The following is a 23,907-nucleotide window of genomic DNA, read 5'->3' as shown; positions in this document are numbered from 1 at the left end:
ATGTTGACAGACATGGTTGTGGAGCAGGAATTTGAGATCAAGGAGGAGGAACCGTGGTACGACAAGCAAGACCTTGAACATGGTACAATTTTTCTTTTCAGTCTTTGTCTCTGAACCCCCATTGAATCATATGCATCATTTTATAATATCATCGGTCAAATCAAACAAAAAGGAAAACGGATTTAGGACATTTAATGTGTGTGTTGCGTTACAAACTCAATATTTAACCCCGCTGGTGCACGGGAGGTTAAATGTGTAAGAATTTCCACGTGATTTTCTGAACCTGTAATGCGTAATATTTTCAGCCGGGATGTTGTATTGGGTCTACAAGCTGTTTTTGTGTGTAAAAGAAGCACATAGGGGTGCAGGACAAGGCAGGAGTCAGCAGGACCCTCACATATGCGGCAAAGGGGGGGAAAGGAAAGCAAAAAGGTTCTGTGTGTAATGAAGAAGTGGCTTTGACTTCGACCATCCTTCTCATACTTTTGCATGAAAAGGATTGAAACTTCTGGGTTTGTAATTTGAATAATTGTATTATTTTTGCTTGATCTAACATGTTTTTTTATTGTGTATGAAAGAAAGACAAATAATAAGTGGCTGGGGTAATTATCTGAGTCAGGTAAATTAATAGGCCCGTTAAGAAATAACCAGCAGTCCTTACTTGTCTAAAGACCTAAATATTCAGTATATATATATATATATATATATATATATATATATATATATATATGTGTGTATGTATATGTGGATAAAAGTAGGTTACTGGACTCCTGCCAACCAACAACAAAACCCCACAAAGCTGCTTGTGCTGTAAAGTCCTGCATGCCTCCATTAGTGGGACTGAACTATGAGCGCTGAAGCACTAACGGCTCCTCTCTCCGTCTCTCCTGCAGACCTGCAGCTGGCTGCCGAGCTCGGGAAGACTCTCCTGGAGAGAAACCGGGAGCTGGAGCAAGGGCTGCAGCAGATGTACTCCACCAACCAGGAGCAGCTGCAGGAGATCGAGGTAAAGCTCACATGCACGGCTTTGTGTCTTCCTCCAAGGCACCCGGAGAAAGATACAAATAGGAGGGTATACTGTCATAGAAGTACCTGCTTGGTTCATGAAGCATGGCTTCCTCTTCATTGCTGTTACACATTGTACCATTGCAGGTTTATATTGCATCAGAAACGCCTCAAAATAGCCTAAAAGCAGAATACAACATGCTTACGCAAAGGCGTAACTTCCCCTTTGGGATGAGGAGGACTTGTCCCCGTCAGAACTTACAAGCTGCCCTACATGTTGCTGAAGTTTTGCTTTTGTTGACACAACACTGCTGCATTTTCTGGGTTACGTTTCTTTTTATATGTATTGAAAACTCCCCGAAACAGATGCTAGAGCTGATCATCAAGCACTGCATTCAAAAAAACACATAAATAAAACATTGTCAACAGGGTTTACCATGTTAACAATATTTAAAAGTATCGGTTTGTAATGATGCAACAATTGAAGAAGGCTTTCTTGGTATATTAACATTATTATGGAAAGCGTAACTAATTTAATCATGATATAGCATTTGCTAGATAATATAAAAGTGGATAAATGAAGAACATTACAATTACATTACTTGTGAATACGTGTCTTCCTCTGTACAGATTTTAAAAAGGCGCATGCAGGATCTCAACCTTCAACCGAATCGTTAGTTTAAGGTCTTATTTCAAACTTAAGTTACAGATGTATTTAGCTTCATGTTTTTCCGATTTTTCAGGTCTCCTGCCTTTTTAATTTGGTCAAGTAAGGTTCGTCTGGCACTAAATCTCTCACTGCTGACACTCGGTTTAATCTCTTAAGACCTTTACTGGATCCTTGTGACGTCACATTTCTGAATCCTGCTCATGACCTTGTGTGACAGTTGATTACCTTCTTTACTGTCAGCCTGAACCGGAATGAAAGGCCTCTGCTAAGGAATCCGGCATTCCTTGTAAACAATCTAAACAACTAGAAGCAACACATTACGTTTTTAACATTCCAACGACACGGTATGCTTGGATTTTTAACTGTTTATTTTCAGTGCGCCGCCACAGTCTGACATTGACCTGCAGGTCTGATTCCACTGTGAAGTTCATGTTTGCTCAGTTGATTGACAGCAAGCAGATTACATGAGAAAAAGGTTCAAAGTGTCCTCGCTGCAACAGCTGATAAGATAACCTGTTCTTAAGGAAATTGTTACTTAAAGGAGCCACTGATTTAGAGACATGCAGGTGTAACTGGGAAACAACTTACCTTTTTCTTTTATGATGAAAAAACACATACTTAGCAGCTAAAACGTCTAACTGATAATAATATGGGTTTGTTTCCTGTACGAGCAACATTGTAATCATTAGGAAACATTGATTCTGCTGCCAGTTTGACCTACTTATTATGGATTTGTTTTAATTGTCAATATTTTAAATGCCTTGTAGTAAATAACTAAAGGAGGTTTAAGACCTCAATTTAGTATACATTTGATTTGTTTTAAAATCTTATTTGTTTCACAAACTTCTTCAATGTCCCTGTTTCTTTCTTGGCTCTGTCTTTTTCCGTGCATCTTTTTGTATGAAATGTGCTTTATAAATACTATTTTATTGTATTTGTGATTCAAAATGTCTTTTATTAACTAATATAAACATATCAATACCCGACTGCACTGATAAAAAATATCCTGCTTGATCTACTTTAGAAAATCGAGGCAACGTTTTGCATAAATCTATTACATAGAATAAGCAAAGCTGGTTTTTGTATGAATCACTAAAAAAATGTTATGCAACGAATCAATTTTCCAAGTAAAGTCAACTTAATTTGTCAAGTAAATTTCATGTCCAGGACTAGAATTGTTCATGTAGAGATAAAAACATATATTTCCATTGTTAATATCATACATGTAATTGTGTTCCATGTACATCTTCTCATAATCACTTTTATCAGTGTGGGTGTCTCGTTGTTAAAGACCCCTCGGGAGTTGACGATGCACAACAGACTGTCCCGTCACTCATGCGGCCCTCGCCCCCCTCCCTCTGTCCCCTCCTCAGTACCTGACGAAGCAGGTGGACCACCTCCGGCAGGTCAACGACCAGCACGCCAAAGTGTACGAGCAGCTGGACGTGTCGGCCCGAGAGCTGGAGCACAGCAACCGCAAGCTGGTGCTGGACGGCAGGACGGCGCAGCAGAAGATCCAGGGGTAAGACCGGAGAGGAAAGCACTTCTTTCTTTTTTTTGGACTCGAATGTCCCTGGTTGGTAACGTAGCGGACCTTCTTGGCTCTCTGGCCAGGCTGACGGAGACGGTGGAGCTGCTGCAGACGCAGGTGGAGGAGCTGCAGCATCAGGTGGAGGAGCTGAAGCTGAGTCCAGCTCAGCCGCTGAAGCGTCCGCACAGAGAGAAGTGGGCACCTCGCAGCTCCCAGAGCGTGTCCTGCCTGAAGGAGCTGCAGAACACACTCAGGTGAGGACACTCGCGTCCCGTCGCTGGATACATTATTGGACAGACTTCTGCTTTCCTCCATCTTAAATTGTCATAGATGTAAATATTTTGGGCTTTTCATTTAGACCGTCAACTTGAAGACGTGACCTCAGGCTCGTAGAACCTTTGATGGAACCTGTTTTTATCGATCAAACTAAATGAAATATTGAATTTACTTGAAAAGAGTTTAATCCTGAGACAGTTGGTTGGTCGATCAATCTGCAATCATTTTTCATAATGAGTTCCTAGTCAAAGTGGTTTATCAAAAGCAAAGATGCCAAACATTCGCTTTTTTCGGCTTCTTCAATGGGAGGATTTGCTTCTTTTCTCTGTTTTCATAAAAGTAGTGTATTGGAACATATTTGGCTTTTGGACTCCTTGTTGGAGAAAACAAGCAAATGAATGGAATATTATTCAGGAAATACACGTATTCTCCTTCAAATGAAAAGATCGACACCCCAAATAACTGCGGATTAATGGACTGACACCCGCAATTAACAATAACAACTCGTGATTTGGGGCCGCGACTTATTGAGCTCAAGTGTCTCTTGTGGATGTATTGAGCCTTAAAAAACAGATTTTACGATGGTTTGTTATGAACGTATTCCTGAGCCAGGTAGAGGAACCCTCTTAAAGGCCTTGTCACTGATCCAGAAGCTCTTTGTAAGCTTCAAGAAGAGAAGCAGCAAATCCTCCACTGAGTCCTGCTCACTGCTAATCCTCCCCGCTGGCAGGCGGCCGCCTCGCAGCACGTCGCTCCCTGAATGCCTCACGCTGTGGTCACTTCCTCCCGGCCCGGGCCGTCCTGTGACGGCTTCATCCCACTGAGTTTAGTCTCTTGTGTTTGTGTAAACCTTGTCAGGACCGCTCCCTCAAAACACGCCGATCAGACGGCCGTAAGCCTCGCTGATGAACTCGACACAGAGACATGAAACAGGTGAACTGTGAAGGATGAGGTTGGAAGGAAAGAGGTCAAAGTCTGAGCTGGAGGGTGTGAACGTGTCTCAATATCTCTCTGAGGCTGAGATTGATCCTTCAGCTGATTTCTAATCTACTGATAGGTTTTTGATTCCTTGCTTAGTTTGCTTTTCTTTGGCTTATCTCTTATATTTTTCGCGGTCAAACGCCTACTGTATTTAGGTTTTATTTCTTTCTGTTGTCGGTTTTGTTTTTATCTGTGTGTTGGTTTGGCTTATTCAATCAAAAACATACTTTATATGTCGCAGAAAATATCAGTAATTTAAAACACACATATCCAATTGGAATGGAGGTGAAATACATCATTGCGCAAGACTATATTTTTATTTTTGGTTTGTTATTTTTACCGTCTTCATTTAATGTTGCTTTTACTTAAAATGTAAATTTGAAAAAAAACACAGATATCCAAGACAGACTACAGTACAGTATCGGGTACATATTTGCAAAAATGAAATATTAAATACATTTGGATTTAATGTATTTAAATCCCCAACACCGTTTGTTTGCCATGTACTGCAAAATATGAGTTTTTCTGACAATTGTAAACGTCACATTGTGAACGTCACATTATGCATCCTCAGTGTTGTGAGTTGAATCCCGGCCCGTGACCTTTGGTTCGTGCCGCTGCCGTCTCTCCACGATGCTCTTCCTCGCCACCTTTCACTTTGTTTTGCCGGTTTTATGAATCACACAACCGAAAGTTGTAAAATAGAGGACAAATTATCAGCCTGCTTGGTGCTGATTAAAGTCATCTATCAAAGTTGACAAAGCAATATCCACTCAAGGTCCACTTACTCGCCTGCTGTGGAAATGTTGACCGCATCACATGGTCTTTATCAGCAGGAGGAACTTATTGTGAATTCATGAAAAATTGAGGAAGATGACAAAGAAAATCCAAAAATGTAATTCTAACAGAGGTGTCAAGTAACGAAGTACAAATATTTCGTTACCTTACTTAAGTAGAAATGTTGGGTATATATACTTTACTGGAGTATTTATTTATCAGACGACTTTTTACTTCTACTCCTTACATTTTCACACAAATATCTGTACTTTCTACTCCCTACATTTTAAAAACAGCCTCGTTACTATTTCCTTTTGGTTTGTTTTCACTCCGGCTTGTCATCGTTCAAAAACACACAAAACCTCTCCGCCCCGTTGCCCACAGATACGTGCGCGCGCACACAGGTGAGCACTGAGCACACACACCAGCGGACAGAGAGCGTCGAAAAATATGTCGCGTGAAAAGTAGACCGCTATATCTGCGTTTTAAACGCTCCCAGGGTGAAGATGCAACAGCAGCTCTCCTGTGAGCAGCAACCGGAGTTCTCCTCGCACCGGAGCAGCTCTTGAACCCGGAGCAGCTCTCCTGCTCCAGGTGAAACGAGCCAAAGTGCTCGTGTCTTCTACCAACAATGAGCTGCTGGCTTCACATATTACAAAAGTACAAAGTACACGGATATAAAACTAAGTCATTAATAAATACATGGACAAATGCCTGTACTTTCGGGTAAATGGTTACGGTACGCCGTTAACAGGTTACGCTTGCGCATGCGCGATTTGACGCGACGCCGTGACGCCTTTTCTTGCTGTTGCGTTTCTCAAAATAAAAAAACAGATCTAAGCTCAATATTGAGCATGAATTGAGAGAGGCCGTATCAAATCTACAACCCCGTTTATCACATATGTGTCGAGGAAAACAGTTTACTGCAGACACTAATATGGATACAACCTGATGGCTCACATATCTGCACTCATTCTGTTTTGTTTGGCAAAAAAAATAAAAAAAATATTGTTTTCCACAATGAGCTATTTAGTAGTAACTAAATATGAGTTATTTTTTTGCACAGATAGAACTTACACAAAACATTGTCTGATGGGGCAATCTGATTTACTTGAAAGTGATTGCAATTTTCTTTATTCTGTTATTTATAAAAGCACAGATGAGTCACACAGTTATGTTATTTACATAAAAAAGTTTGAGAACCACAGCTTTAAGTGTTTGTGTCGGAGTCGCCGCCGCCGCCGCCTATTTTGCACTATTACAATACTTATAGGCAACTAGTTATCATGTCTTCCGCTCCATGAAACGCATGTTAATGCTCAGTAGTACACATATGGTACTTTAATGTATTTGCATTGTAATAAAATGTGATCATTTTAAATGGGCATATATACAGCTGAAGCGGGTAGCCTAGTGCATCCCACATTTTTCAACATAACATTTTAAAACATTATAGTCATTATGGCCTTTATAAAAATGATTGTTTTGGGGGAGGTGGGGTAGTGCACTATAGGCCCCTGAGACGCGGCTTAAGAGTTTGTCCTTAATGGAAAAAAAACATTCCCCTTACCTTACTTTTATACTTTTAAGTAGTTTTTAAACCAGTGCTTTTACTTAAGTGAAAAGCTTGAGTTGATACTTCAACTTTTACAGAATTATTTTTATATCTTAGTATCTATACTTCTACTTGAATAATGAATGTGAATACTTTTGACACCTTTGAATTCTAACATTCCTCAGATTGTGTTTTATGCGTTTCTAACCGTCCGTGTCTCTGCGCAGGTACGACTCTGACGAACCTTCAGACGGCCTCGAGTCCTCCGACGTGTCGTGGCACGAGGAGGAGCAGGCATCTCTACGGCAATCCCTCCGCAGCCTCCAGACTCAGTTCGCCAGTGAGCGCGCTCAGAGGGAGGAGTCTGAGCGAGAGGCCGAGCTGCTCGCCGGGGAGAACGCAGCGCTGGAGCAGCAGCTGGCCGGGATGGAGGGCTGTCGGGTAAGTTTGATGAGTCTCTCACCTGTTGGCACGAGGATACTAGTATAGCAAGTCAGAGCTCAGCTTGAGGGATGAACTCTATTTCGCTCTCTGCTCCAGGCCAGAGTCTCCGAGCTGGAGCGTGAGGCCGAGGAGCTTCGCCAGCTCTGGAAATCGGATTCCTCCACCAGGTCCACCAGGCCGGACGTCATGCACGGCCTGCTGCCCAGCGCCATGTTCCTCCACCCGGAGGAGGAGAACGAGGCGGACGCAGCTGCTTCCAGAAGCCCCTGGGTCCTGAAGCGCTGGGACAGCGAGCGGCTGATGAAGGCCACGCAGATGCCCGACACCCCCGACAGGGAATCCAACCACGAGTGCTCCTGCGTGCGCCGCGCCGAGGTGGTGAAGTATCGCGGGATCTCGCTGCTCAACGAGGTGGACGCTCAGTACAGTGCCTTGCAGGTGAAGTACGACGAGCTGCTGCGGCGCTGCCACCTTGGGCAGAAGCAGGATGAGGAAGAGGAGGAAGAGGAGGAGGAGGAGGATGAGGATGAGCCGACCCACAAGTCGGCCCAGACTGCATCTCTCGCCGCCGCTCGTCCCGCTCTGACGGACATGGAGGACTTTCACCAGCCGGAGTACAAGGAACTTTTCAGGGAGATTTTCTCCCGCATTCAGAAAACCAAAGAGGACCTGATTGAAAACCGAGTGGGACTCTCAGCTGGTGAAATGCTGCCTATTGTGCATTAGTAGCCCTCTCTCCTCAAAAAATAAATATAAGACCTGCTGCAAGATTAATTATTGTCTTCCAGTAAAAGAGCGACTGTTTGGAAAGACTCTTTCAGCAGCACATCAGCTGACTAACTCTACACTCTACTGTATATCTGCAAAAGGGGTTCAGAGACGAGGGTGATGCAGGAAGCAGAAGGCCCAACACCACCAGCTCGTGTCTCAGATGGGGCTCATTTTGCACAGAAACACCGGTGCCTCACGCTGCCGTCTCTACTGTGCGCTCACTCTACCTCACTTTGCACAACCCTGTTAAAAACACACAAGCTCCCGGGGGAATCCTTTCTGGGTCTTCCTCTCATGAGGCGTAGCGGTAACAACAGTTTATTCTACTGGTGCCAATTTTCCTGGAAAGACGTAGATTGGTAGAAAGCCTCCTGGAAAAGACGTAAAGACGTGTCATTTGGTGCTAAATATAGAAGAATGGAGGCGATGTTCAGTTGGTGCAATTCAAATTAAACAATTAAAACAATATAACAATTCAATATATCTGAAAAATCAAGTTTCCAAGTCGATTCCTCTGGAAAACAAACTGCAACTAATGATCTTTTCCACTACTGATTAAATTGTTTAACAAAAGAAAATGATTTAGTCTATTAGATGTCAGAAAACACAAGACAAAAATGACGTCTTCAAACCTCTTGTTTTGTCCGAGCAACAGTCCAAAACCTGCATTAAAGTTATCATAGAAGAAGAAATATTGACTTTTGAGAAGCTGGAACTAGTTGGTTTCAAAAACGTCTAAGTGACAATTCAATTATCTAAATTGTTGCAGGTTTTTTTTGATCAGTTTGACTCCTTTACCAGTTTCATCTCTAATTGCTAGTGTGACTTGAAAAGTATGTTAGTCTGTGAACTTTGTCTAAATTCAGAAGTAACAGAGCGAGTCGTGTTTCTAATCCAATATTCACTCTTGTCGCTCTGTTCTTGGTCTCCACCAAGCAAATAATAGCAGCTTTAAGTCAATTCTTCTGCTAATAAACTCAACTAATTGACTAATGTCCCCAAATTAAACCCCTTTCATGAGGAAACTCGCCATAAAACGATCAGGAGATTACTGATCTATTGAATAAGATGTTATCATTGTTTCTGCTGAACCATTTTACTTTGCAGCTACTAAAAAAAAAAAGAAAGAAAGAAAAAAAAGTACTTTTCTTGGTGATAGTTTTGCCTGCGCTTATAAGAGCGACCAATGCAAGTTTTTAAATTGGTGAAGGAGTTTATATTATTAGACTTTGGTGATTGACGTTCACATACATAGGGATGTGTTTTTTTCCAGAAATGCTACTTGACTGTTGTGCGATAGGTTAGATGACTGTGAGTGAGTGTTGCTATCTTAAAGGGAAGTTCTGAGGTTTACCAAAAGACTAACTCCATGTACTTGATAATGTATATTATATTTCACGAGATGGTGTTTGATTAGAAGCTTTTCTCGGCAGCACTTCTGTTGCTTCGCTGCCTGACGTTCGTTTGTCTTCGTTAAGCTAAAGACGGTGCACACTGTTTGTAGATGTCTGTAAAAAAAAAAAAAAAATCACGTTGAGATGCACTTTAGAAAATTGCACATTGTCAATGCTCTTTTGACACTTTCCACGTCTGTTAAATGTAGTTATTATCATATGTCCTGAATAACCTGCTGTTTGTATGTACGGTGTGTTTGAACCGGTTTCATGATTGGACCTCGTGGTTTATGTTTGAGCCATAAAACATGAAGCGAGCCCAGACGGCAGGTTTGTGTCTTTTATTTGTGTTGTGAAATAAGATTCAACTTTATTTATAGAGACACATCCAGACACACGGCTGCACTTCAAACACACGAGCACATCACCAAACAAAGGAGAATCATTAACGGTTAAAATGAAGAGGTGTAATGGGAAACGGTGTTGCTGTGGTAGATTAAAATGATGATATACAAATCCTGAACAACAAAGACATTTGAGGTTGTGGTAATATCTGTAACTGGCCTCTTTAACACAAAACCAAAAAAACAGATTGTTAATTTTGAGAAGGTATAAATTAAAGATCATTGACAGGGAAAGTCCCGTCAGAAAGTGGGGGGGTGGGGGGGAAATATGATCGGAAACTTTAACATAATACTTAGATTTATGAGATAAAACAATATAAATAAGAATGTTGATTATCACATTGATCTAATGAATTAAACCAGATCCTTTCAAACTAAACAGATTTTCTAACAATCGTTTAAGACTAGAGCATAAAGTAACACTTCAACTATTGAAATATAAAATACAGAACTACGATTTAAGTAATTTTAAGTTTCTGTAGATAGGTTGTTGGACTTCTGAGCCATTAAAACGACTGTTGCAATTGTGAAATAACTTTTATTGAAACATTTCAGTGCAAACAAAGATGTACGTCCTGTCTCGAGATCGACAGATAAAATCTGCCACAAAACGCAAAACACTTAAGTTTTTTTTGTATTCATCGAACCAGAATTACATAACTGAACTCAGAATTTAGTTTGAATACAACTTTACGTTTCCTTCATCAATAGAGCGTCTTTCTTTATGCACATAACGAACAGTTTGCACCGAACATTATGAATACTTCAGCAATCTATTCTTTAAAATAAATAATTCATACTGTAAAAAACTGAAAAAGGAGAAGTCCCCTCACTAATCCGGGTTCCCATCTCGTAACGTCTCACCACCGATGACTTCAATAACAGAAGAAAACGTCAGATAAGTCAACATTAACAATGTTTATTGAGCAAAGTAACAAACCAATGCAAACGAAATACAGCTCTGATGCACTATTCCTACTCTTTAAAGGGGGTTCAAAGTATTTCAGGAAGAATCAAAGTATTTGTGTTCCTCTTATTCCGCGTAGGAGTGGGTGGGAGTTTGTTCTGTGAGGCACATTTAGATGGAGGCTCCAGATAGCGGCCCAGTGTTTGTGATCGTCCACGCAGCCGTTCCTCTTTGTTTGGACAAACTAATGAAATCCAGGCAGGTTAATGAACAAAATGTGAAAAAAACATTCAACATTGCATCTTCATTGGCCGTCATCTAAATCAGTCTCTCTCAAAAGGAAAACCATTTCAAACTCTGTACATTCAACCAGAAACAAACCTCAACATCAGCCATTTAATCCACTCCTTCCTCTAGTTTTAGATGATTTCAGTACACGGTCGACTGAATGACCCACAGTGGACCAAATATTCTGAGACTTCAGTTGTACAAGGCGAGCATAATGACATCAGGGACTTTTTGCTTTTTGCATATTGCTTCCCCCCTATGCGTTTCAGTTTTGGCAACGTTTCTTTACGTGCCTCCATGCGTTTTAATCAAGCAACCGTCACAATCAATCATAAAGCTCAACTCTTTCATGTGTGTATTGAGCGTGGCGTTAAATACTCTAAACAAGTCAGATCAAAGACTATGTGGTAAGTTAATAGAGGAGAAAACAAGTCAGGGCTTAACCAATGTTTGCTTTGTTGATGATACGATAAAGCAACGCTTGTTTCCTCTGGCAAAAATGCATGAATCAGGAGTAAAATGAAAGCAGTTTGAGCCACGTTGCTTTAAATGGTGAACGCCATTCTGAACTGGAAAATGTTTATTTAAAAAATATTCAAACATGGAGGTCCAAACAAAATCCCAAACTCTACTTATAAACCGTATATATATATATATATATCTTGCCATTTCTTCATTTTTTTATGTTCTTGTTTGACCCCTCAGACACTCCAGCTCTCAGTGAGAGGATGTGAGGAGTTTCTCCTCCGCGCTGCATCAGAGCGCTCGCGTGAATGTCAGACATGCTTCAGTTGAAACGAGAAGCGCTTCATGTTCGGAGCAGACGGCTGACATCTTTTGTCCTCCAATCTCCCGCCCTTGGAGCTGGGCGAGCTGTGATTGTGATTGGCTCTCATCTCTACGGATGCCCTCCCACTAGACACCCGGGAGAGGATTTGATTGGCTGTTGATGAGGAGGAGGGCGGGGCATCAGACCAAATCAGGACTGTAGGGTTCCCTTTAGGTGCCACATCCCCGCGTGGCTGATGCAGCACTCCTGCAACAACAGACGACAAGTTAGATCAGTGATTCAAATAAAGGCTCCTGAAAAAGATGGTGCATGTTCAGTGTCATCTCTTCTCACATGGAGCAGCCGGTCAACGTCCGCCTTCGGGACGTCTCCGAACTCCTGAGACAGTTTGACCTGGACCACGTTCCTCCTGATGCGGTAGTTCTTGTTGAACAGTTCATACAGCACCCGACGATGCTGCGGGAGGAGAACACAGAACACAGAACTAATTTCAGGTGACAGTTTGGCATTTCGGGAAATACGCTATTATGCCGCGAGTTAGATAAGAAAATCTATAAATCTCAGGCAACTGGGAAGACTGGAAATGGGAGGGAGGAAACACCTTGTCTGAATATAACAAAATCCATCTACCAGCACCTCAAAAGCTAACTTGTGCTTGAACAGAGGTGTTTATACTCTATGCGCTGCATTATTCTCCAAAGCGCCTGAGGGCGTACAAACAACACGGTGTGTGAAGAATCAAAAAGACAACGAGTGGAACCCAGAGATATGCCCACAGACCGAAGGTGTAACTGGCAAAAAGACAGAAACCATCCTCCACAATGCCGAGGAGGGATTGTAATTATCCGTAAACTCGCATCTCTAGACTACTGTATTGCCTTTGTAGTCAAGCATTAGATGCATTAGAAAGAAACGAAGGTTGAACATCATGTAAACAATTTGGTTTGAAGAATATACACAAATGAAGACTTTTGTTTCTAAAGCAACTCAAAACAAATTGGCCTATTTTGTATAATTCCTAGACATGTAAATAGAGTTTTTATCCGTTAACTATTTTGTGAGAGTCACGTGATGGTGTGCGCCAAGGGACGAAAAGGACTTGCAGGACCTACGTGCGCCGGTTGTGATTACGTCATTTAACTAAGCTTAAACGTAGATAGATCTCAACCAGGTGTGTCTGCAACAACCGCCGCTGTATTGTGTGATTAAATTAACATAACACACAACTGTCGTTGCCTCCCATTGCACATTAAAGAAATCAAGAAAGACAAGAAACACACACACACACACACACACTCGGCGTGCAGCTTTGCCTCTTCAACTTGTGGTTTGCTTTACAAACCGAGCCGCGTCCTACTTTTCTCTTCTGTGTTGCTTTGCAGTAATGAAACTAGCTGATCACGGCAACACGCTGGTTTCTGAAATGCAGGCTCTGACTTGTGGTCTGTGGAGCATTTCAACTGCAAAAGTCTGCATGTAGAGTCAGGAGACAAGGAGGATGTTGTGAAATTACTTGTAAACCCATTTAAAAAGTGTTTACCTTGTCGAACTCCTGTCCAGTCTCCCACAAAGCAAACACCTTCTGCTCATCAGCGGCTGCTTTGGTCTGAGCCGGAAACTAAAAGGAGGGAAACAGAAACGTTAGAAAAGCTTTTGCCAGGTCAAATCCCTAAACCTGCTCCGGATGTTAATGCTCTTTCCTCAGTAAAGGTTCTCAGCCCTGAGCTGCAGGTCTGCTGAGACCCTCGGCTCCTTTAAATCCAGATTGAAGACTTTTCGGTTTTCTGCTGCCTTTAATTGAACCAGATTAAAGGATATTAATCAATTTCTGCATCTGACTACTGCATTTTATTTCTTAAACTGCACTGAAACTTTTATTCTATTTTGTTCAGGTTTTAATGGATGTTCTTAATTCTTTTTAAATCTTGTTTTCTTCTGCATTATGTTTTGATGTTCTTAATGGTTTTATGTGAAGCACTTTGAGTCGCCTTGTTGTTGAAATGTGCTTTTCAAATAAACGTGCCTTGCCTTTCTCTCAGACACATTTGTCTGTTGACAAAATGCCAAAACAACACAAGGCCGAGCCCTGCTGCGCCCAGCAGGACCAACACAGGATTACCATCCAGACTGTAAGACTCAAAAACTGATCCATGAACTGTCAGACGTCTAAGCAATAATGTGCACCGACTCCAGATCGCCTGACTCCAGATCTGCCTGCGTCTGCAAACAACAAACCGGCTTAGTCCCCTCCCGGAGCCGTAATGAGCTTTTCTTCGAGGCTAATAATCTGTTGCACAACAAAAATGGCGTCTGGCCAGTCCCTCCTCCCCCTGCGGTGGTTAAAATCCTTTAAAGTCAAGCATACCGAATGGATCAGACCTAAACCAGGACAGGGCTGGTCCTGGCAGGAGACCTGGCTGCTTAATGCAACAAAAGGATGCGGCACCGCCCACGCCCCTCCCTGCGAGCAAACACCAAGTGAAAAACACAGCGACAGAAACAGAAAACATCTCTAGCCTACTAACAGCAACTTTAGTCCAAACACAGAACTGATCAAACACACTGAGGTATCAGGTGGCTGCTGGAACTCGAGGGGAACCCGAGAACCGGGTCTGCATTGCTTCAGTGCACTTCCCGCTTTCCAAGCAACAAAGCGCTCACGAGCAAAACGGCCGTTAAAGCCGTTATTCTGAAAACTGATAGGCTGCATTCAAGCTGAGAAAACCCCCTTTCAGCCCCTACAGGCAGTCTAAGATAGACATGGACCCCAGTCCAGCTCGTAATCAAGACAACGGTGGAGAAATCTCAGCACTTCTAAACCTGATGTGCAGTTGGAAACAGAGGACCACCAGCTCTGTGTGGCCCTTGATCAGATTTTAGCAAAAATCGAGCTTTTGAAATCAGATCTAACTACTAATGTTTGGGCACGCGTTTGAAACTCAGTTAAAAAAAATGCAGAATAAGACACATGAAGCTATCCCGCATCACAGCCACAGAAATAACACGGATCATGTTTAAATCAGTGATGTAGAACGGCTTTCTTACTCACGATCAATTTATCTAAAAACATCAAAATGTGCATCATAATTTCTGAGTCCATAGTGATGTCTTCAAATTGGAAAATGTGGGTGTTTTTGCTTTGAAGAAAAAAAAAAAAGACAAACAATGAATTGATATTCAAAACAGCTGCAGGTATATTCTTTGTCGATCAACTAAGCGTGTCAAACCTAATGGTGATAGAAGGTTTTATCCTTATTATGCAGACCACACAGACCGTGTAGCGTTTACAGTGTGCGCACAAACACACACACACACACACACACACACACACACACAAACCCAAAATATTCCCATTTAGTGTGATATAAGAGTAAGAAAACCTGAACATATTCACATTTGAGAGCCTGCGCTTATTCACTAGCTACAACGGCTCGTCATTCAGAGTTGTAAATCCCTGTCGTAAAGCAACATAAACTGTGTGATCATACTTCAAAATGATTGTGTGTTCCTATTTCCTCATTCTCTCACCGACACCTTTTGCAACGTGCCCACATCCGTGCGGCACCCCTTGCAGAGTTTTTACCCGACCATCGACTTATACGGGGACATGTTTCACTCAACGGTTGGGCTCGAATCGTAGGAATGTGAAAGAACGGTTAAAAACAACGATGGAGAGCAGGAGCATCTAGTGTGAATGAATTGGGCGCTTTACAACCAAAACCTTGTAACTCCGTTTGACAGTAGGAAATCCGGCCTGAATACTCACAGGCACCATTATCTGTTTGCACTGGCAGAGCAGTATGGCGTCCTGTAGCATGTGGTCCGAGATGGAGGGGAAGACGCTCCGTCCCACCGGCATGGAGGCCAGGTGGAGGCTCAGCAGCCTCTTAAACTCATTCAGTGTCAGTACAAAATGCTTCTTGAAAGTCTTTTTCACAAAGTCCTGCAGCTCCAGGGACGACGCGTCCCCGCCGTTACCGTTGGTGTGATCGAAGGCGGGGGAGGCGGCACCGGGGTACCCGTTGGCCGAACCGTTGGGGATGGAGGAGGTGTCCATCGGTTCGTCTTCGGGTTCCTCTTTGACCTGGACGCTGCTTCCTGCCCGCCTGGCGTCCAGGTTCTTCTGTAGCGACGCCTGCTTCCCTTGAGCGCGCTCCTGAGCCACCTTCAGACGCTGCTCCCCGCTGACATGTACAGGCTCTGGAAAACAACACGCACACACATCAGCTCAATTCTGCCGAACGCTTCATTTTCAATGTGTTAACAGCTGACTGCGAGAAACACAGCTCGGTACACACCAGGCTGCGGGGAATTCTTTGGGTGGAAGTCATCTTTGGAGAAGTTGAAGACCTTTTCCAACCTTAAAGGAAATAGATACAGCACTTCCATGACTGACATCAATCAACACCCTGATTCATCAGTTTAAAAAAAAAAAAAAAGAAATATTCCTCCTGCGTCTTTAGAGTGTGACTCACTTGCTCTGAATGCCGAGCCACAGCATTTGCTGCCTGTGGGCAATATCTGGGTGTTTCTTAATGAATTCTACATCAGTAGTCAGCAGGAACTCCCAGCCCCGGTTGACTCGAGGAACGGCCACATGCTCCAGGAACTCCTTCACATCATCTGGAGGAAGCTGGCAGAAGACGGGAGGAAGACGTCGTTAGTTCTTTTTACCTGAATGAACGGACTGATATCAGTGGAGTCTACTTCCACAAACAACTTCCTTGCACGCAGTAGAGTAATCTACTATGAAAGCGCCCTCTGGGTGGTGGTGCCTCAGACAATTTTGAGTTTTTCACTGCTAATTGCTAAGATAGTTGAATTACACAAAAGGGTTGCAAACTAAAACATGTTGGTTTTAAAAATGTACCCTCCATTAAATACATCTATGTTTTGCACAACAATGCATCTGTTGGGCCATCTTGCAATCTCATTACATTAAACAGGAACAATCAGCCATTTGGGGAATATGGTCTTACTTTGATAATGGCTGCGATCTCCTTCCTCATCACAGAGCGCTCCAGAGTGAACCTCCACATCTACAAAAGGAACAACCGAGTCACTGACTTTGAAACCACACTAAACACATTCTCATGGCACGGCCCTTTTATTGGTTTAACTTTGGGTGTCAGGTATCAGCAGCTCACCACAAAGTCTCGGCCACGACAGAGAACTTCAGCAGGGACGCCACTGTGAGGACTGCAGGTGTTTTTAGGATACAGAACATCACTGCAGAAAAAAAAAAAAAAACACAGAGACGTTAATCTGCTGCCAGGTGTGGGAGTTTAATGTGAAAAATATATAACCGTTAAGAACACACACACTCTTGTTGTAGGCTGCCGAGTTCTGTCAAACATTAAACACCTTTAATCTGTTTAAATTCTTTGAGTGACATTTTCTCTCACCTCTTGACGACCCAGTTGCCCTGAACCAGCAGCGACACCTGCTGGATGCAGCGCAGCGCTGCAGTGGAGTCTGTGCCAGAGGCGAGCAGGCCCATCAGGTTAGCGAACGGCATCACCTTCACTAAAGACGAGACATGGGCAAGGAAATATGAAATATTACTACCAGAGGGAGGACAACCCAACTGAACGTTGATTTTAGGGTGTAAATAGGATGCATTGCATGTTTGTGAGAAATGTACAGAGCAAAAAACATGAAAAAGTAAAAGTCTGGCAAACTGAAAACAAGCTGCTGAGGAACGTCTGCACCCGTTTGAATGCATTCAATAATTTTGTACAGAGTTTTAAGTTATTTAAAATGTTTAACATTGATATTAAGGCTTTATTGCCCCCGTCTGGCTTAAAGAAAGACTGCATGAGAAATCTTTAAACGTAATAAACAGATGTCCTACCATCTGACTAATGTGTAAATGGACTGCATTTACTACCTTACCAGACAAATAACTTTACAATTTTCCTCTCATTCACCTATTCTCACACACATATTCATAAATACACTGATCGTGGCAGAGCAGCCATGCGCAAGGCATCGGGAGCAACTTTGCAACCACCAAGCCTGTGATTAAAGGACGACCTGCTCTGCTTCCTGGCTCCGTTTTTGTCTAAATGTGCTACGTTTGGTCTTAAACGCGTTGGCCTACCATTCTTCATGAGCGTCTTGACTTGCTCTCCCAGTGGCAGAGTGCGGAGTTGAGCCATGGAGAGAACATTACTGGGACCAACTGGTTTCACACTAACAAACACAGAAAGAGGAAAATATCAATGAAGCATCTCTGAGTCATCCTCTTTAAATCTCAGACTGGTTAGTAGGGGGAGGAACACTTACATTTGTTCCTCTTCAAGAGGCGGCATCAGCATTGCCAGGTACTCCCTGCACACAGAAAAAGCGAGCATGTAAAAAGGGAATTATCAGGAATTATATAAGGACAGGAGAACTAGAATAATTGAACCAATAGTCTGGAATCCTGCCAGAAGATAAATCAAAATCAATACAAGCCAAACCCAGGGAACGAGTGGTCACCACTATCAGACATCAAATCCATATGTGTGATATTTGCAATCAGACCAAACAAGTATTTTGGTGGCAGAAAATACTCATAGATGCAACATAAAGTAACAAAGGAAAGTCTGGCCAATTAAAAAAGGGAGTGACTATGGACAACCAGGGAAGATAACACTGGCTTGAGATGTCACAGGAGCGGGCTCGACACTCTTGGCAAAATAACAAAGCTAACAGTTAACGGAGGTTCATCATCTTAAACTGCACTGCAACTTTTATTCTATTTTTGCTTTTTGATAGTTTTTTATGTTTTAAAATGAATGTTATTAAATCTTGTTTTCTTCTGAATTATGTTTTGATGCTTTTAATGGTTTCATGTGAAGCACTTTGAATCGCCTTGTTGAAATATGCTCTACAAATGAACTTGCCTTGCCTAATGTGTTCAAGCTCTATTCAGTAAAAATGAGAATTAGGTGATGGTAAGTTATAAAGTCAACATGATGTGTTCAGATGTAATCTTGTAAAATAGAGTTTTGAGCGAAAAACCTGAATAAAATACAGTTGCGTTTCACAGTAATTTAAAAAAAATATTAAAAGAGTGAATCATCAGCGGTTTAAGTTCCTAACACTAGCTCCAAGAGTTTATCGTCTTGTTTTTAAATCATGGAAGCGTAAATCATGGCTTGTATCGGATATCGCGGCATCCCCAATGCAAAGTAAAACATAATCTACACTTCAAGTCACAGTCATGAGATTCAAATGTCATTTGTTGATACTCACTTAGGAGTTTTGACCAGCTCAGAGTTCTCGATGGAGTCTCCCGACTGGCAGAACAGGTACTGCCTTTCATGCTCCGAGCGCCCATCCTACAAGGTAAATAACACGACGAAAGCTCTGTCACGTTTGCCCACAAACCCAAATCTAACGGTCAAAGTATTCTGTCGAGGTAGCCTGATGATGAGTGCTCCCCTACCTTGACACCGTGGTAGCGCAGGTGAACCCAGGGCTCCTCCGCCTGCTTCTTCTGGAGGAAGTCGTACGACTGGATCCTCCTCTGCCGCGCCTGCTCCGACTCGGGTCGAGAAAACCTCACCTGCAGTGGAAACATGTAGAGTTCATGTATATATATTTTAGAAGTGATGGGTTCAGAGTGTGTGTGTGTGTGTGTGTGTGTGTGTGTGTGTGTGTGTGTGTGTGTGTGTGTGTGTCTTCACCGTGATGGCCTTGACGTCCTCCTCAGCTTCATCCTGGGAGGAATCCCCACCTGCAGACAAAAGACTCTGGTCACACAACAGTTGCGTTTTAAGCCATTTTTACAAGTTAGCAAAAGCATCATGGGTATTTCTTTAAAAATAGAACAGAATTCTACATAATAACAAAACCTGGAACTCTATATTTCATGAAGTATTTGTGCGGAAACCCAAAACGTGAGCTCTGCTGAAGGAGCTCTGGGTTGCAACAATATTTGTTCTGAATAGTTTGATTAATTTTCTCCACAAAAGGTGATCAAATGACAAAACATGCAAGACTAATTCTCTATGCGCCGCAAAAATGGCTTCAGCGGAAGAATGATATGAAATAAAGAAGGTTATATAAAACAAAGAAGGGTAGCAAGTAGGGGTGGGAATCACCAGAGGTCCCACGATTCGATTTTATCACGATACTTGGGTCCCGATTCTGCGATATATTGAGTATTGCGATTTTATTCCCTTTTTTTCACCGCAAATTGTCGCCAAAGGAAAACTTTGTCAACATATTGTATCTAAGAAGAAAACGTTTTCAGTCTGTTCATCTCACTTCAATCATTTTTATTGCAGCAAAATGTGATTATCAAGCAGACAAACACTTTCATAAATGTTGCACCTGACAAACTGAACTGCTTGTGTTACAGTCTGCATAATCGCGTCATTCGAGCTGGACGCGCCAGAGAAGGGGCGGGGCTTATCTCTGTGGTTTATCTCCGTGCAAAGAGTTTCCATTTCTGCCGTCCACCATGAAAATAACTACTATTTCTGCGTTATACTTGTTGTGGAAATCCCAAAGAGGTCGGAGCATCAAACGGCGTCGTGTCTGGGTTCATAATATTACTTCTCCAGGAACTGCGTCGGGATGACGGTGTTACGGATTAACAGGCGGCCGTGTTAACTGCCGACTTTCGGCCGGAAGTCACTAGTTAACACGGCCGCTTCCAGCACTACGAGAGTACCAGCAGCCAGTTTGATTCATGCTTGAGTTAACGTCTTTGACCAGCGCCGTGTCTCGGACTTTGTCCTGTGCGCCGTGCAGCAGCTGTGCAGCAGCGCCGCTACGAGTGACAGGAAGTCCAGACGTTTGATTTTCACGCGGATGCCGCATTTCTCATTTCTTTCTCCGATGCCTCCCATAATTGATTACATAAAAAAAAGATCGATACTTGGCTTCCGTGTATCGATACACTATCGCGATACTATGCTGAATCGATTTCCCCCCCACCCCTAGTAGCAAGTATTGTGGCATTTTTGCTTTAATAAAAAAAAAAATGAAATTGATGCAACACTGAATTCTGTCATTTGGTCATTCGTTCATCTTAAATATTATAATGAAAGACAACAGTCCACCGAAAGAGTGAAAATACAAACAAATCTTTCCTCTTGTTCTCCATCATTTAAAAATTAAATAAAAAAAAAAACAATCTACTCTGTGTCAATTATTTAATTTTGAAAAACTGGCACACCTTCATTGGCCGCCTCCCTCTCTCTGGTTTTGGTGTCAGCCTTGTCCAGGTAAGAGAAGCTCGGTCTCATCTGGAGGATTCCCGTCAGAGGTGTGATGTGAAGCTCACCTGTGACACAAATATTAAAACAATCACAAACCCAAATACTACGACTAGTGCTCAATTGTGGATCATAGGGAATTTGGTTATCTTCAACGTAAACACAGAGAAGTTTACACAGATATTAAACAAAGACTGTGAACATATTAGTATTTACAAGAAGCAGCGACGAGGTTAAGACAAACCAAAACACAAGTGCGGTGCTAAAGTGGACTACTGGATCGATTCAGACCTTTACGAAACACAGCAGCAGCATATCTGGTGGTGTTGGTGGTGGCCTGGATGGAGGTGAAGGACTGCTTATCCATCATTTTCCTGGAGAAAAAAAAGAGAGAGAGGAACGCTCAGACCTGACGGGTTAATTATTCTGCTCTTTTGCAAAGAAAAGTCAGCCAAAACTCATCAAGTGCTACAGAAATAATTTGAGTTTTTGGAAAGTAAGCTATTTGCGTTCTTGCCTAAAGTTGGATGAGAAGATCAACAACACACTCACGCCTGTACAGTAAACAGGAAGCTACAGCCAACAGCTGATCATAGCTTAGCATTAAGAATGGAAACAGCTAGCCTAGCTCTGTCCAACAGAAACAAAATCTCCGAAATTAACACATTATATTCCGTGTTTTTAGTCGGAGGGCAAAGTAGCGCACAAATCAGAATTTGCCGTTTTAGGAGGGGTTAGGTGCTGAACTAGTTCCTGGTTCTGAAAAGCTGTGTTGACTTTGGAAAGCTGCTGTTCCCTGCCAAGAATTTAGCGCATTCAATTGGGACGTACTACGTCGTCATAACACTGCACCTTGAACTTTGAGTATCCGCTACGCAGAGGATTGTGGGTCAGAATGGCCAAAAAACATGCTGAAAAGTACTGAAAATAATGCACCTTGATGCTGTGGCACATCCTGATATGTATGTAATGCTGCTTTAACTTACTATGTATGGGAACATACTTCATTTTATATTGTACCGCTCAGATAGTTCCCCTTGTTTCCTGTCTTCATGCTATGCTAAGCTAAGCTAAGCGTTTCCTTACTTGACGTACAAACATGAGATTGGCACCCAGCGTCTCATCTAGCTGTTTGCGAGTTTAAGGCGAATGTTTCCCAAAAGGTTGAAGCTTTACTTCACAACACTAGAGGTGAGTCCCAGCTTGCTCACACTGACATATTAGACAGTAACATGCTGACAGGCTACAGCTGAAGTTTGACAGGAGACTCACGCTGAATAGGTGTTGGTTTCGTCATAAGTCGTGCCGTCCACATTCAGAGCGATCTGCTCTCCTTTACTGCGACAGTAGTTTGGACTCATTGCGTCGATGGCCATTTCCAACTCCACCTATTGAGTGGGACAAAAGATATATTACAAACACGTTCTACACTGATGGATGATTTAAAAAAAGAGCCCTTTTTTTAAACCTTTTGCTGCTTGGGTTTGATCTTCGCTGTCAAGTGGTTGACATCGTCATAGGTCATAGTGGATGGTCGGACAGGGTACTAGTCAGGAAAAATAAAATCCATTAGAGATGACTCATTGTACTTTGAACATGTTGAAAAGAGTTGAGATAACTTATAGAAACAAAGAGTACTCATCAGGATTAAAGGCAACAAAGGAAAGTATTACCTGGAAAAGATACAGCTTGTCTGCCAGGCTTTTGGCAAGATACACATCGATCTAAACAGGCAGGGAGACATTAATCAAAGTTATTTGAGGAGCTGATGAGTCATCTCAGTTAAGCCTCTTCTACAATGTGTGCGTTTGTATGTATGCCTGTGCGTGTGACTGGTTAGCTGGTGGTGTTTTGATGAGTCATCTCTATAAAAGAGATCTTGATTTCATTGAGATTATCTAAAAAGTGTATAAATAGATGTTCTTATGACATTCATTCATTCATTTAGTTTGCAGCACCACAGGCCCCCTGGGTTTACGTTACACAACACAGAAATGATCCCAGTTCAGTGAGGCAAGCCAATTTCAAATGATGGAAAAGAAGAGCACTGGTATATGATTGGGAACCAGGGTTAATAGAAACCCTGAAACGAGGAATCAGAATCAGGAGAGAACAAGTCAGATCAGTGCAAAGCCATTTATAAGCCACAGCCAACATATTAAACTGTGTAAATGTATGTTCTGTATATAAAGAGTTAACACTTTGGACTATTCAATTCCATCGCGTCGCAGGAGGACTGAGCATGTACACAGTAAAAAAACACAGCAGCCGAAGTGAAACGTTAAGGTTTACACACATCAGTTCCCTGGCAGAACCGATACACAAAAAGATTATAAAATGTAAAAAAAATCCAAGATTAATTAAATAAAACCGCACAACCAAAACAATAAATAAAATGGACAAGTTGTACTTAAGTATTGTGACAGGCCTTATAGTCAGCAAATCACCGGACAGTGTTTTAGACAGTGTTTAGTTAGAGAGAATGTCCTCATGCAAAGGTCTGGAACATCACAATAATGTCCAATTTACGCTTTATGATTTTGTGCCATATGTATTGAAGTAGCCAACAGTTGTATTAGCGTCTGTATGTAGTCAACAACTGACTGCCAAATGGATTAAAGAAAGTTCAATTGAATAAGATCTAAACAATATGTATCATTACAGATTTGCTCCGACCTCGGGGTTCCTGACCTCAGGGTTCTATTCTCTGACCTCAAGGTTCTATGCTAAAAAGAGAAATGTGTGTACAGGTACTTTATCTGTGGTTATTAAACCACTTGTGTCATTGTTGGGTAGTTAATTAATGTGTTAGGAAAATATCTCTAGTCCAGTCGGATACTGGCCTGCAGACATACCTCCTCTATAATGGGGTCATCGCCATCCCCGCTGGCCATATTGA

The 23,907-nt window shown here is 42.2% G+C and overlaps 2 protein-coding genes across 2 annotated transcripts; one reads left to right on the top strand and one right to left on the bottom strand.

The window, feature by feature from the left end:
• On the top strand, positions 1 to 9,682 carry LOC306733136 (cerebellar degeneration-related protein 2-like; the record flags this gene model as incomplete). Its single annotated transcript, XM_079214330.1, has 6 exons — positions 1 to 82; positions 894 to 1,006; positions 3,049 to 3,197; positions 3,290 to 3,460; positions 7,023 to 7,236; positions 7,336 to 9,682. 6 exons carry the CDS (start codon positions 1 to 3, stop codon positions 7,963 to 7,965), a joined length of 1,359 nt encoding a protein of 452 aa, XP_079070456.1. The 3' UTR covers positions 7,966 to 9,682.
• Positions 9,683 to 10,786: 1,104 nt separating this feature from the next.
• On the bottom strand, positions 10,787 to 22,548 carry polr3e (polymerase (RNA) III (DNA directed) polypeptide E). Its single transcript, XM_079236093.1, has 18 exons — positions 22,477 to 22,548; positions 22,281 to 22,396; positions 21,300 to 21,382; positions 20,969 to 21,076; positions 19,470 to 19,519; positions 19,229 to 19,348; positions 19,036 to 19,121; positions 18,082 to 18,126; positions 17,897 to 17,988; positions 17,199 to 17,319; positions 16,941 to 17,022; positions 16,773 to 16,832; positions 16,269 to 16,426; positions 16,092 to 16,153; positions 15,560 to 15,993; positions 13,334 to 13,411; positions 12,127 to 12,249; positions 10,787 to 12,039 (listed from the first exon to the last, which is right to left on the bottom strand). The coding sequence occupies exons 1-18, from the start codon at positions 22,531 to 22,533 to the stop codon at positions 11,983 to 11,985; spliced, it is 1,932 nt and encodes a 643-aa protein (XP_079092219.1). The 5' UTR covers positions 22,534 to 22,548; the 3' UTR covers positions 10,787 to 11,982.
• Between the last annotated feature and the right edge of the window lie 1,359 nt (positions 22,549 to 23,907).

The sequence above is a fragment of the Taurulus bubalis genome, assembly GCF_910589615.1.
Source record: "Taurulus bubalis genome assembly, chromosome: 2".
Lineage (NCBI taxonomy): Eukaryota > Metazoa > Chordata > Actinopteri > Perciformes > Cottidae > Taurulus > Taurulus bubalis.
This window is presented reverse-complemented; position numbering and strand designations above follow the sequence as displayed.

Excerpts from the sequence above, each read along its gene's own strand:
- polr3e (XM_079236093.1), bottom strand. The coding sequence starts at position 22,533 with ATGACCTATGACGATGTCAACCACTTGACAGCGAAGATCAAACCCAAG. Across the intron at positions 22,397-22,476 it reads TCAAACCCAAGCAGCAAAAG|GTGGAGTTGGAAATGGCCAT; the intron begins GTTTAAAAAAAG and ends CCCACTCAATAG. Across the intron at positions 12,040-12,126 it reads ACGTTGACCGGCTGCTCCAT|GAGTGCTGCATCAGCCACGC; the intron begins GTGAGAAGAGAT and ends CTGTTGTTGCAG.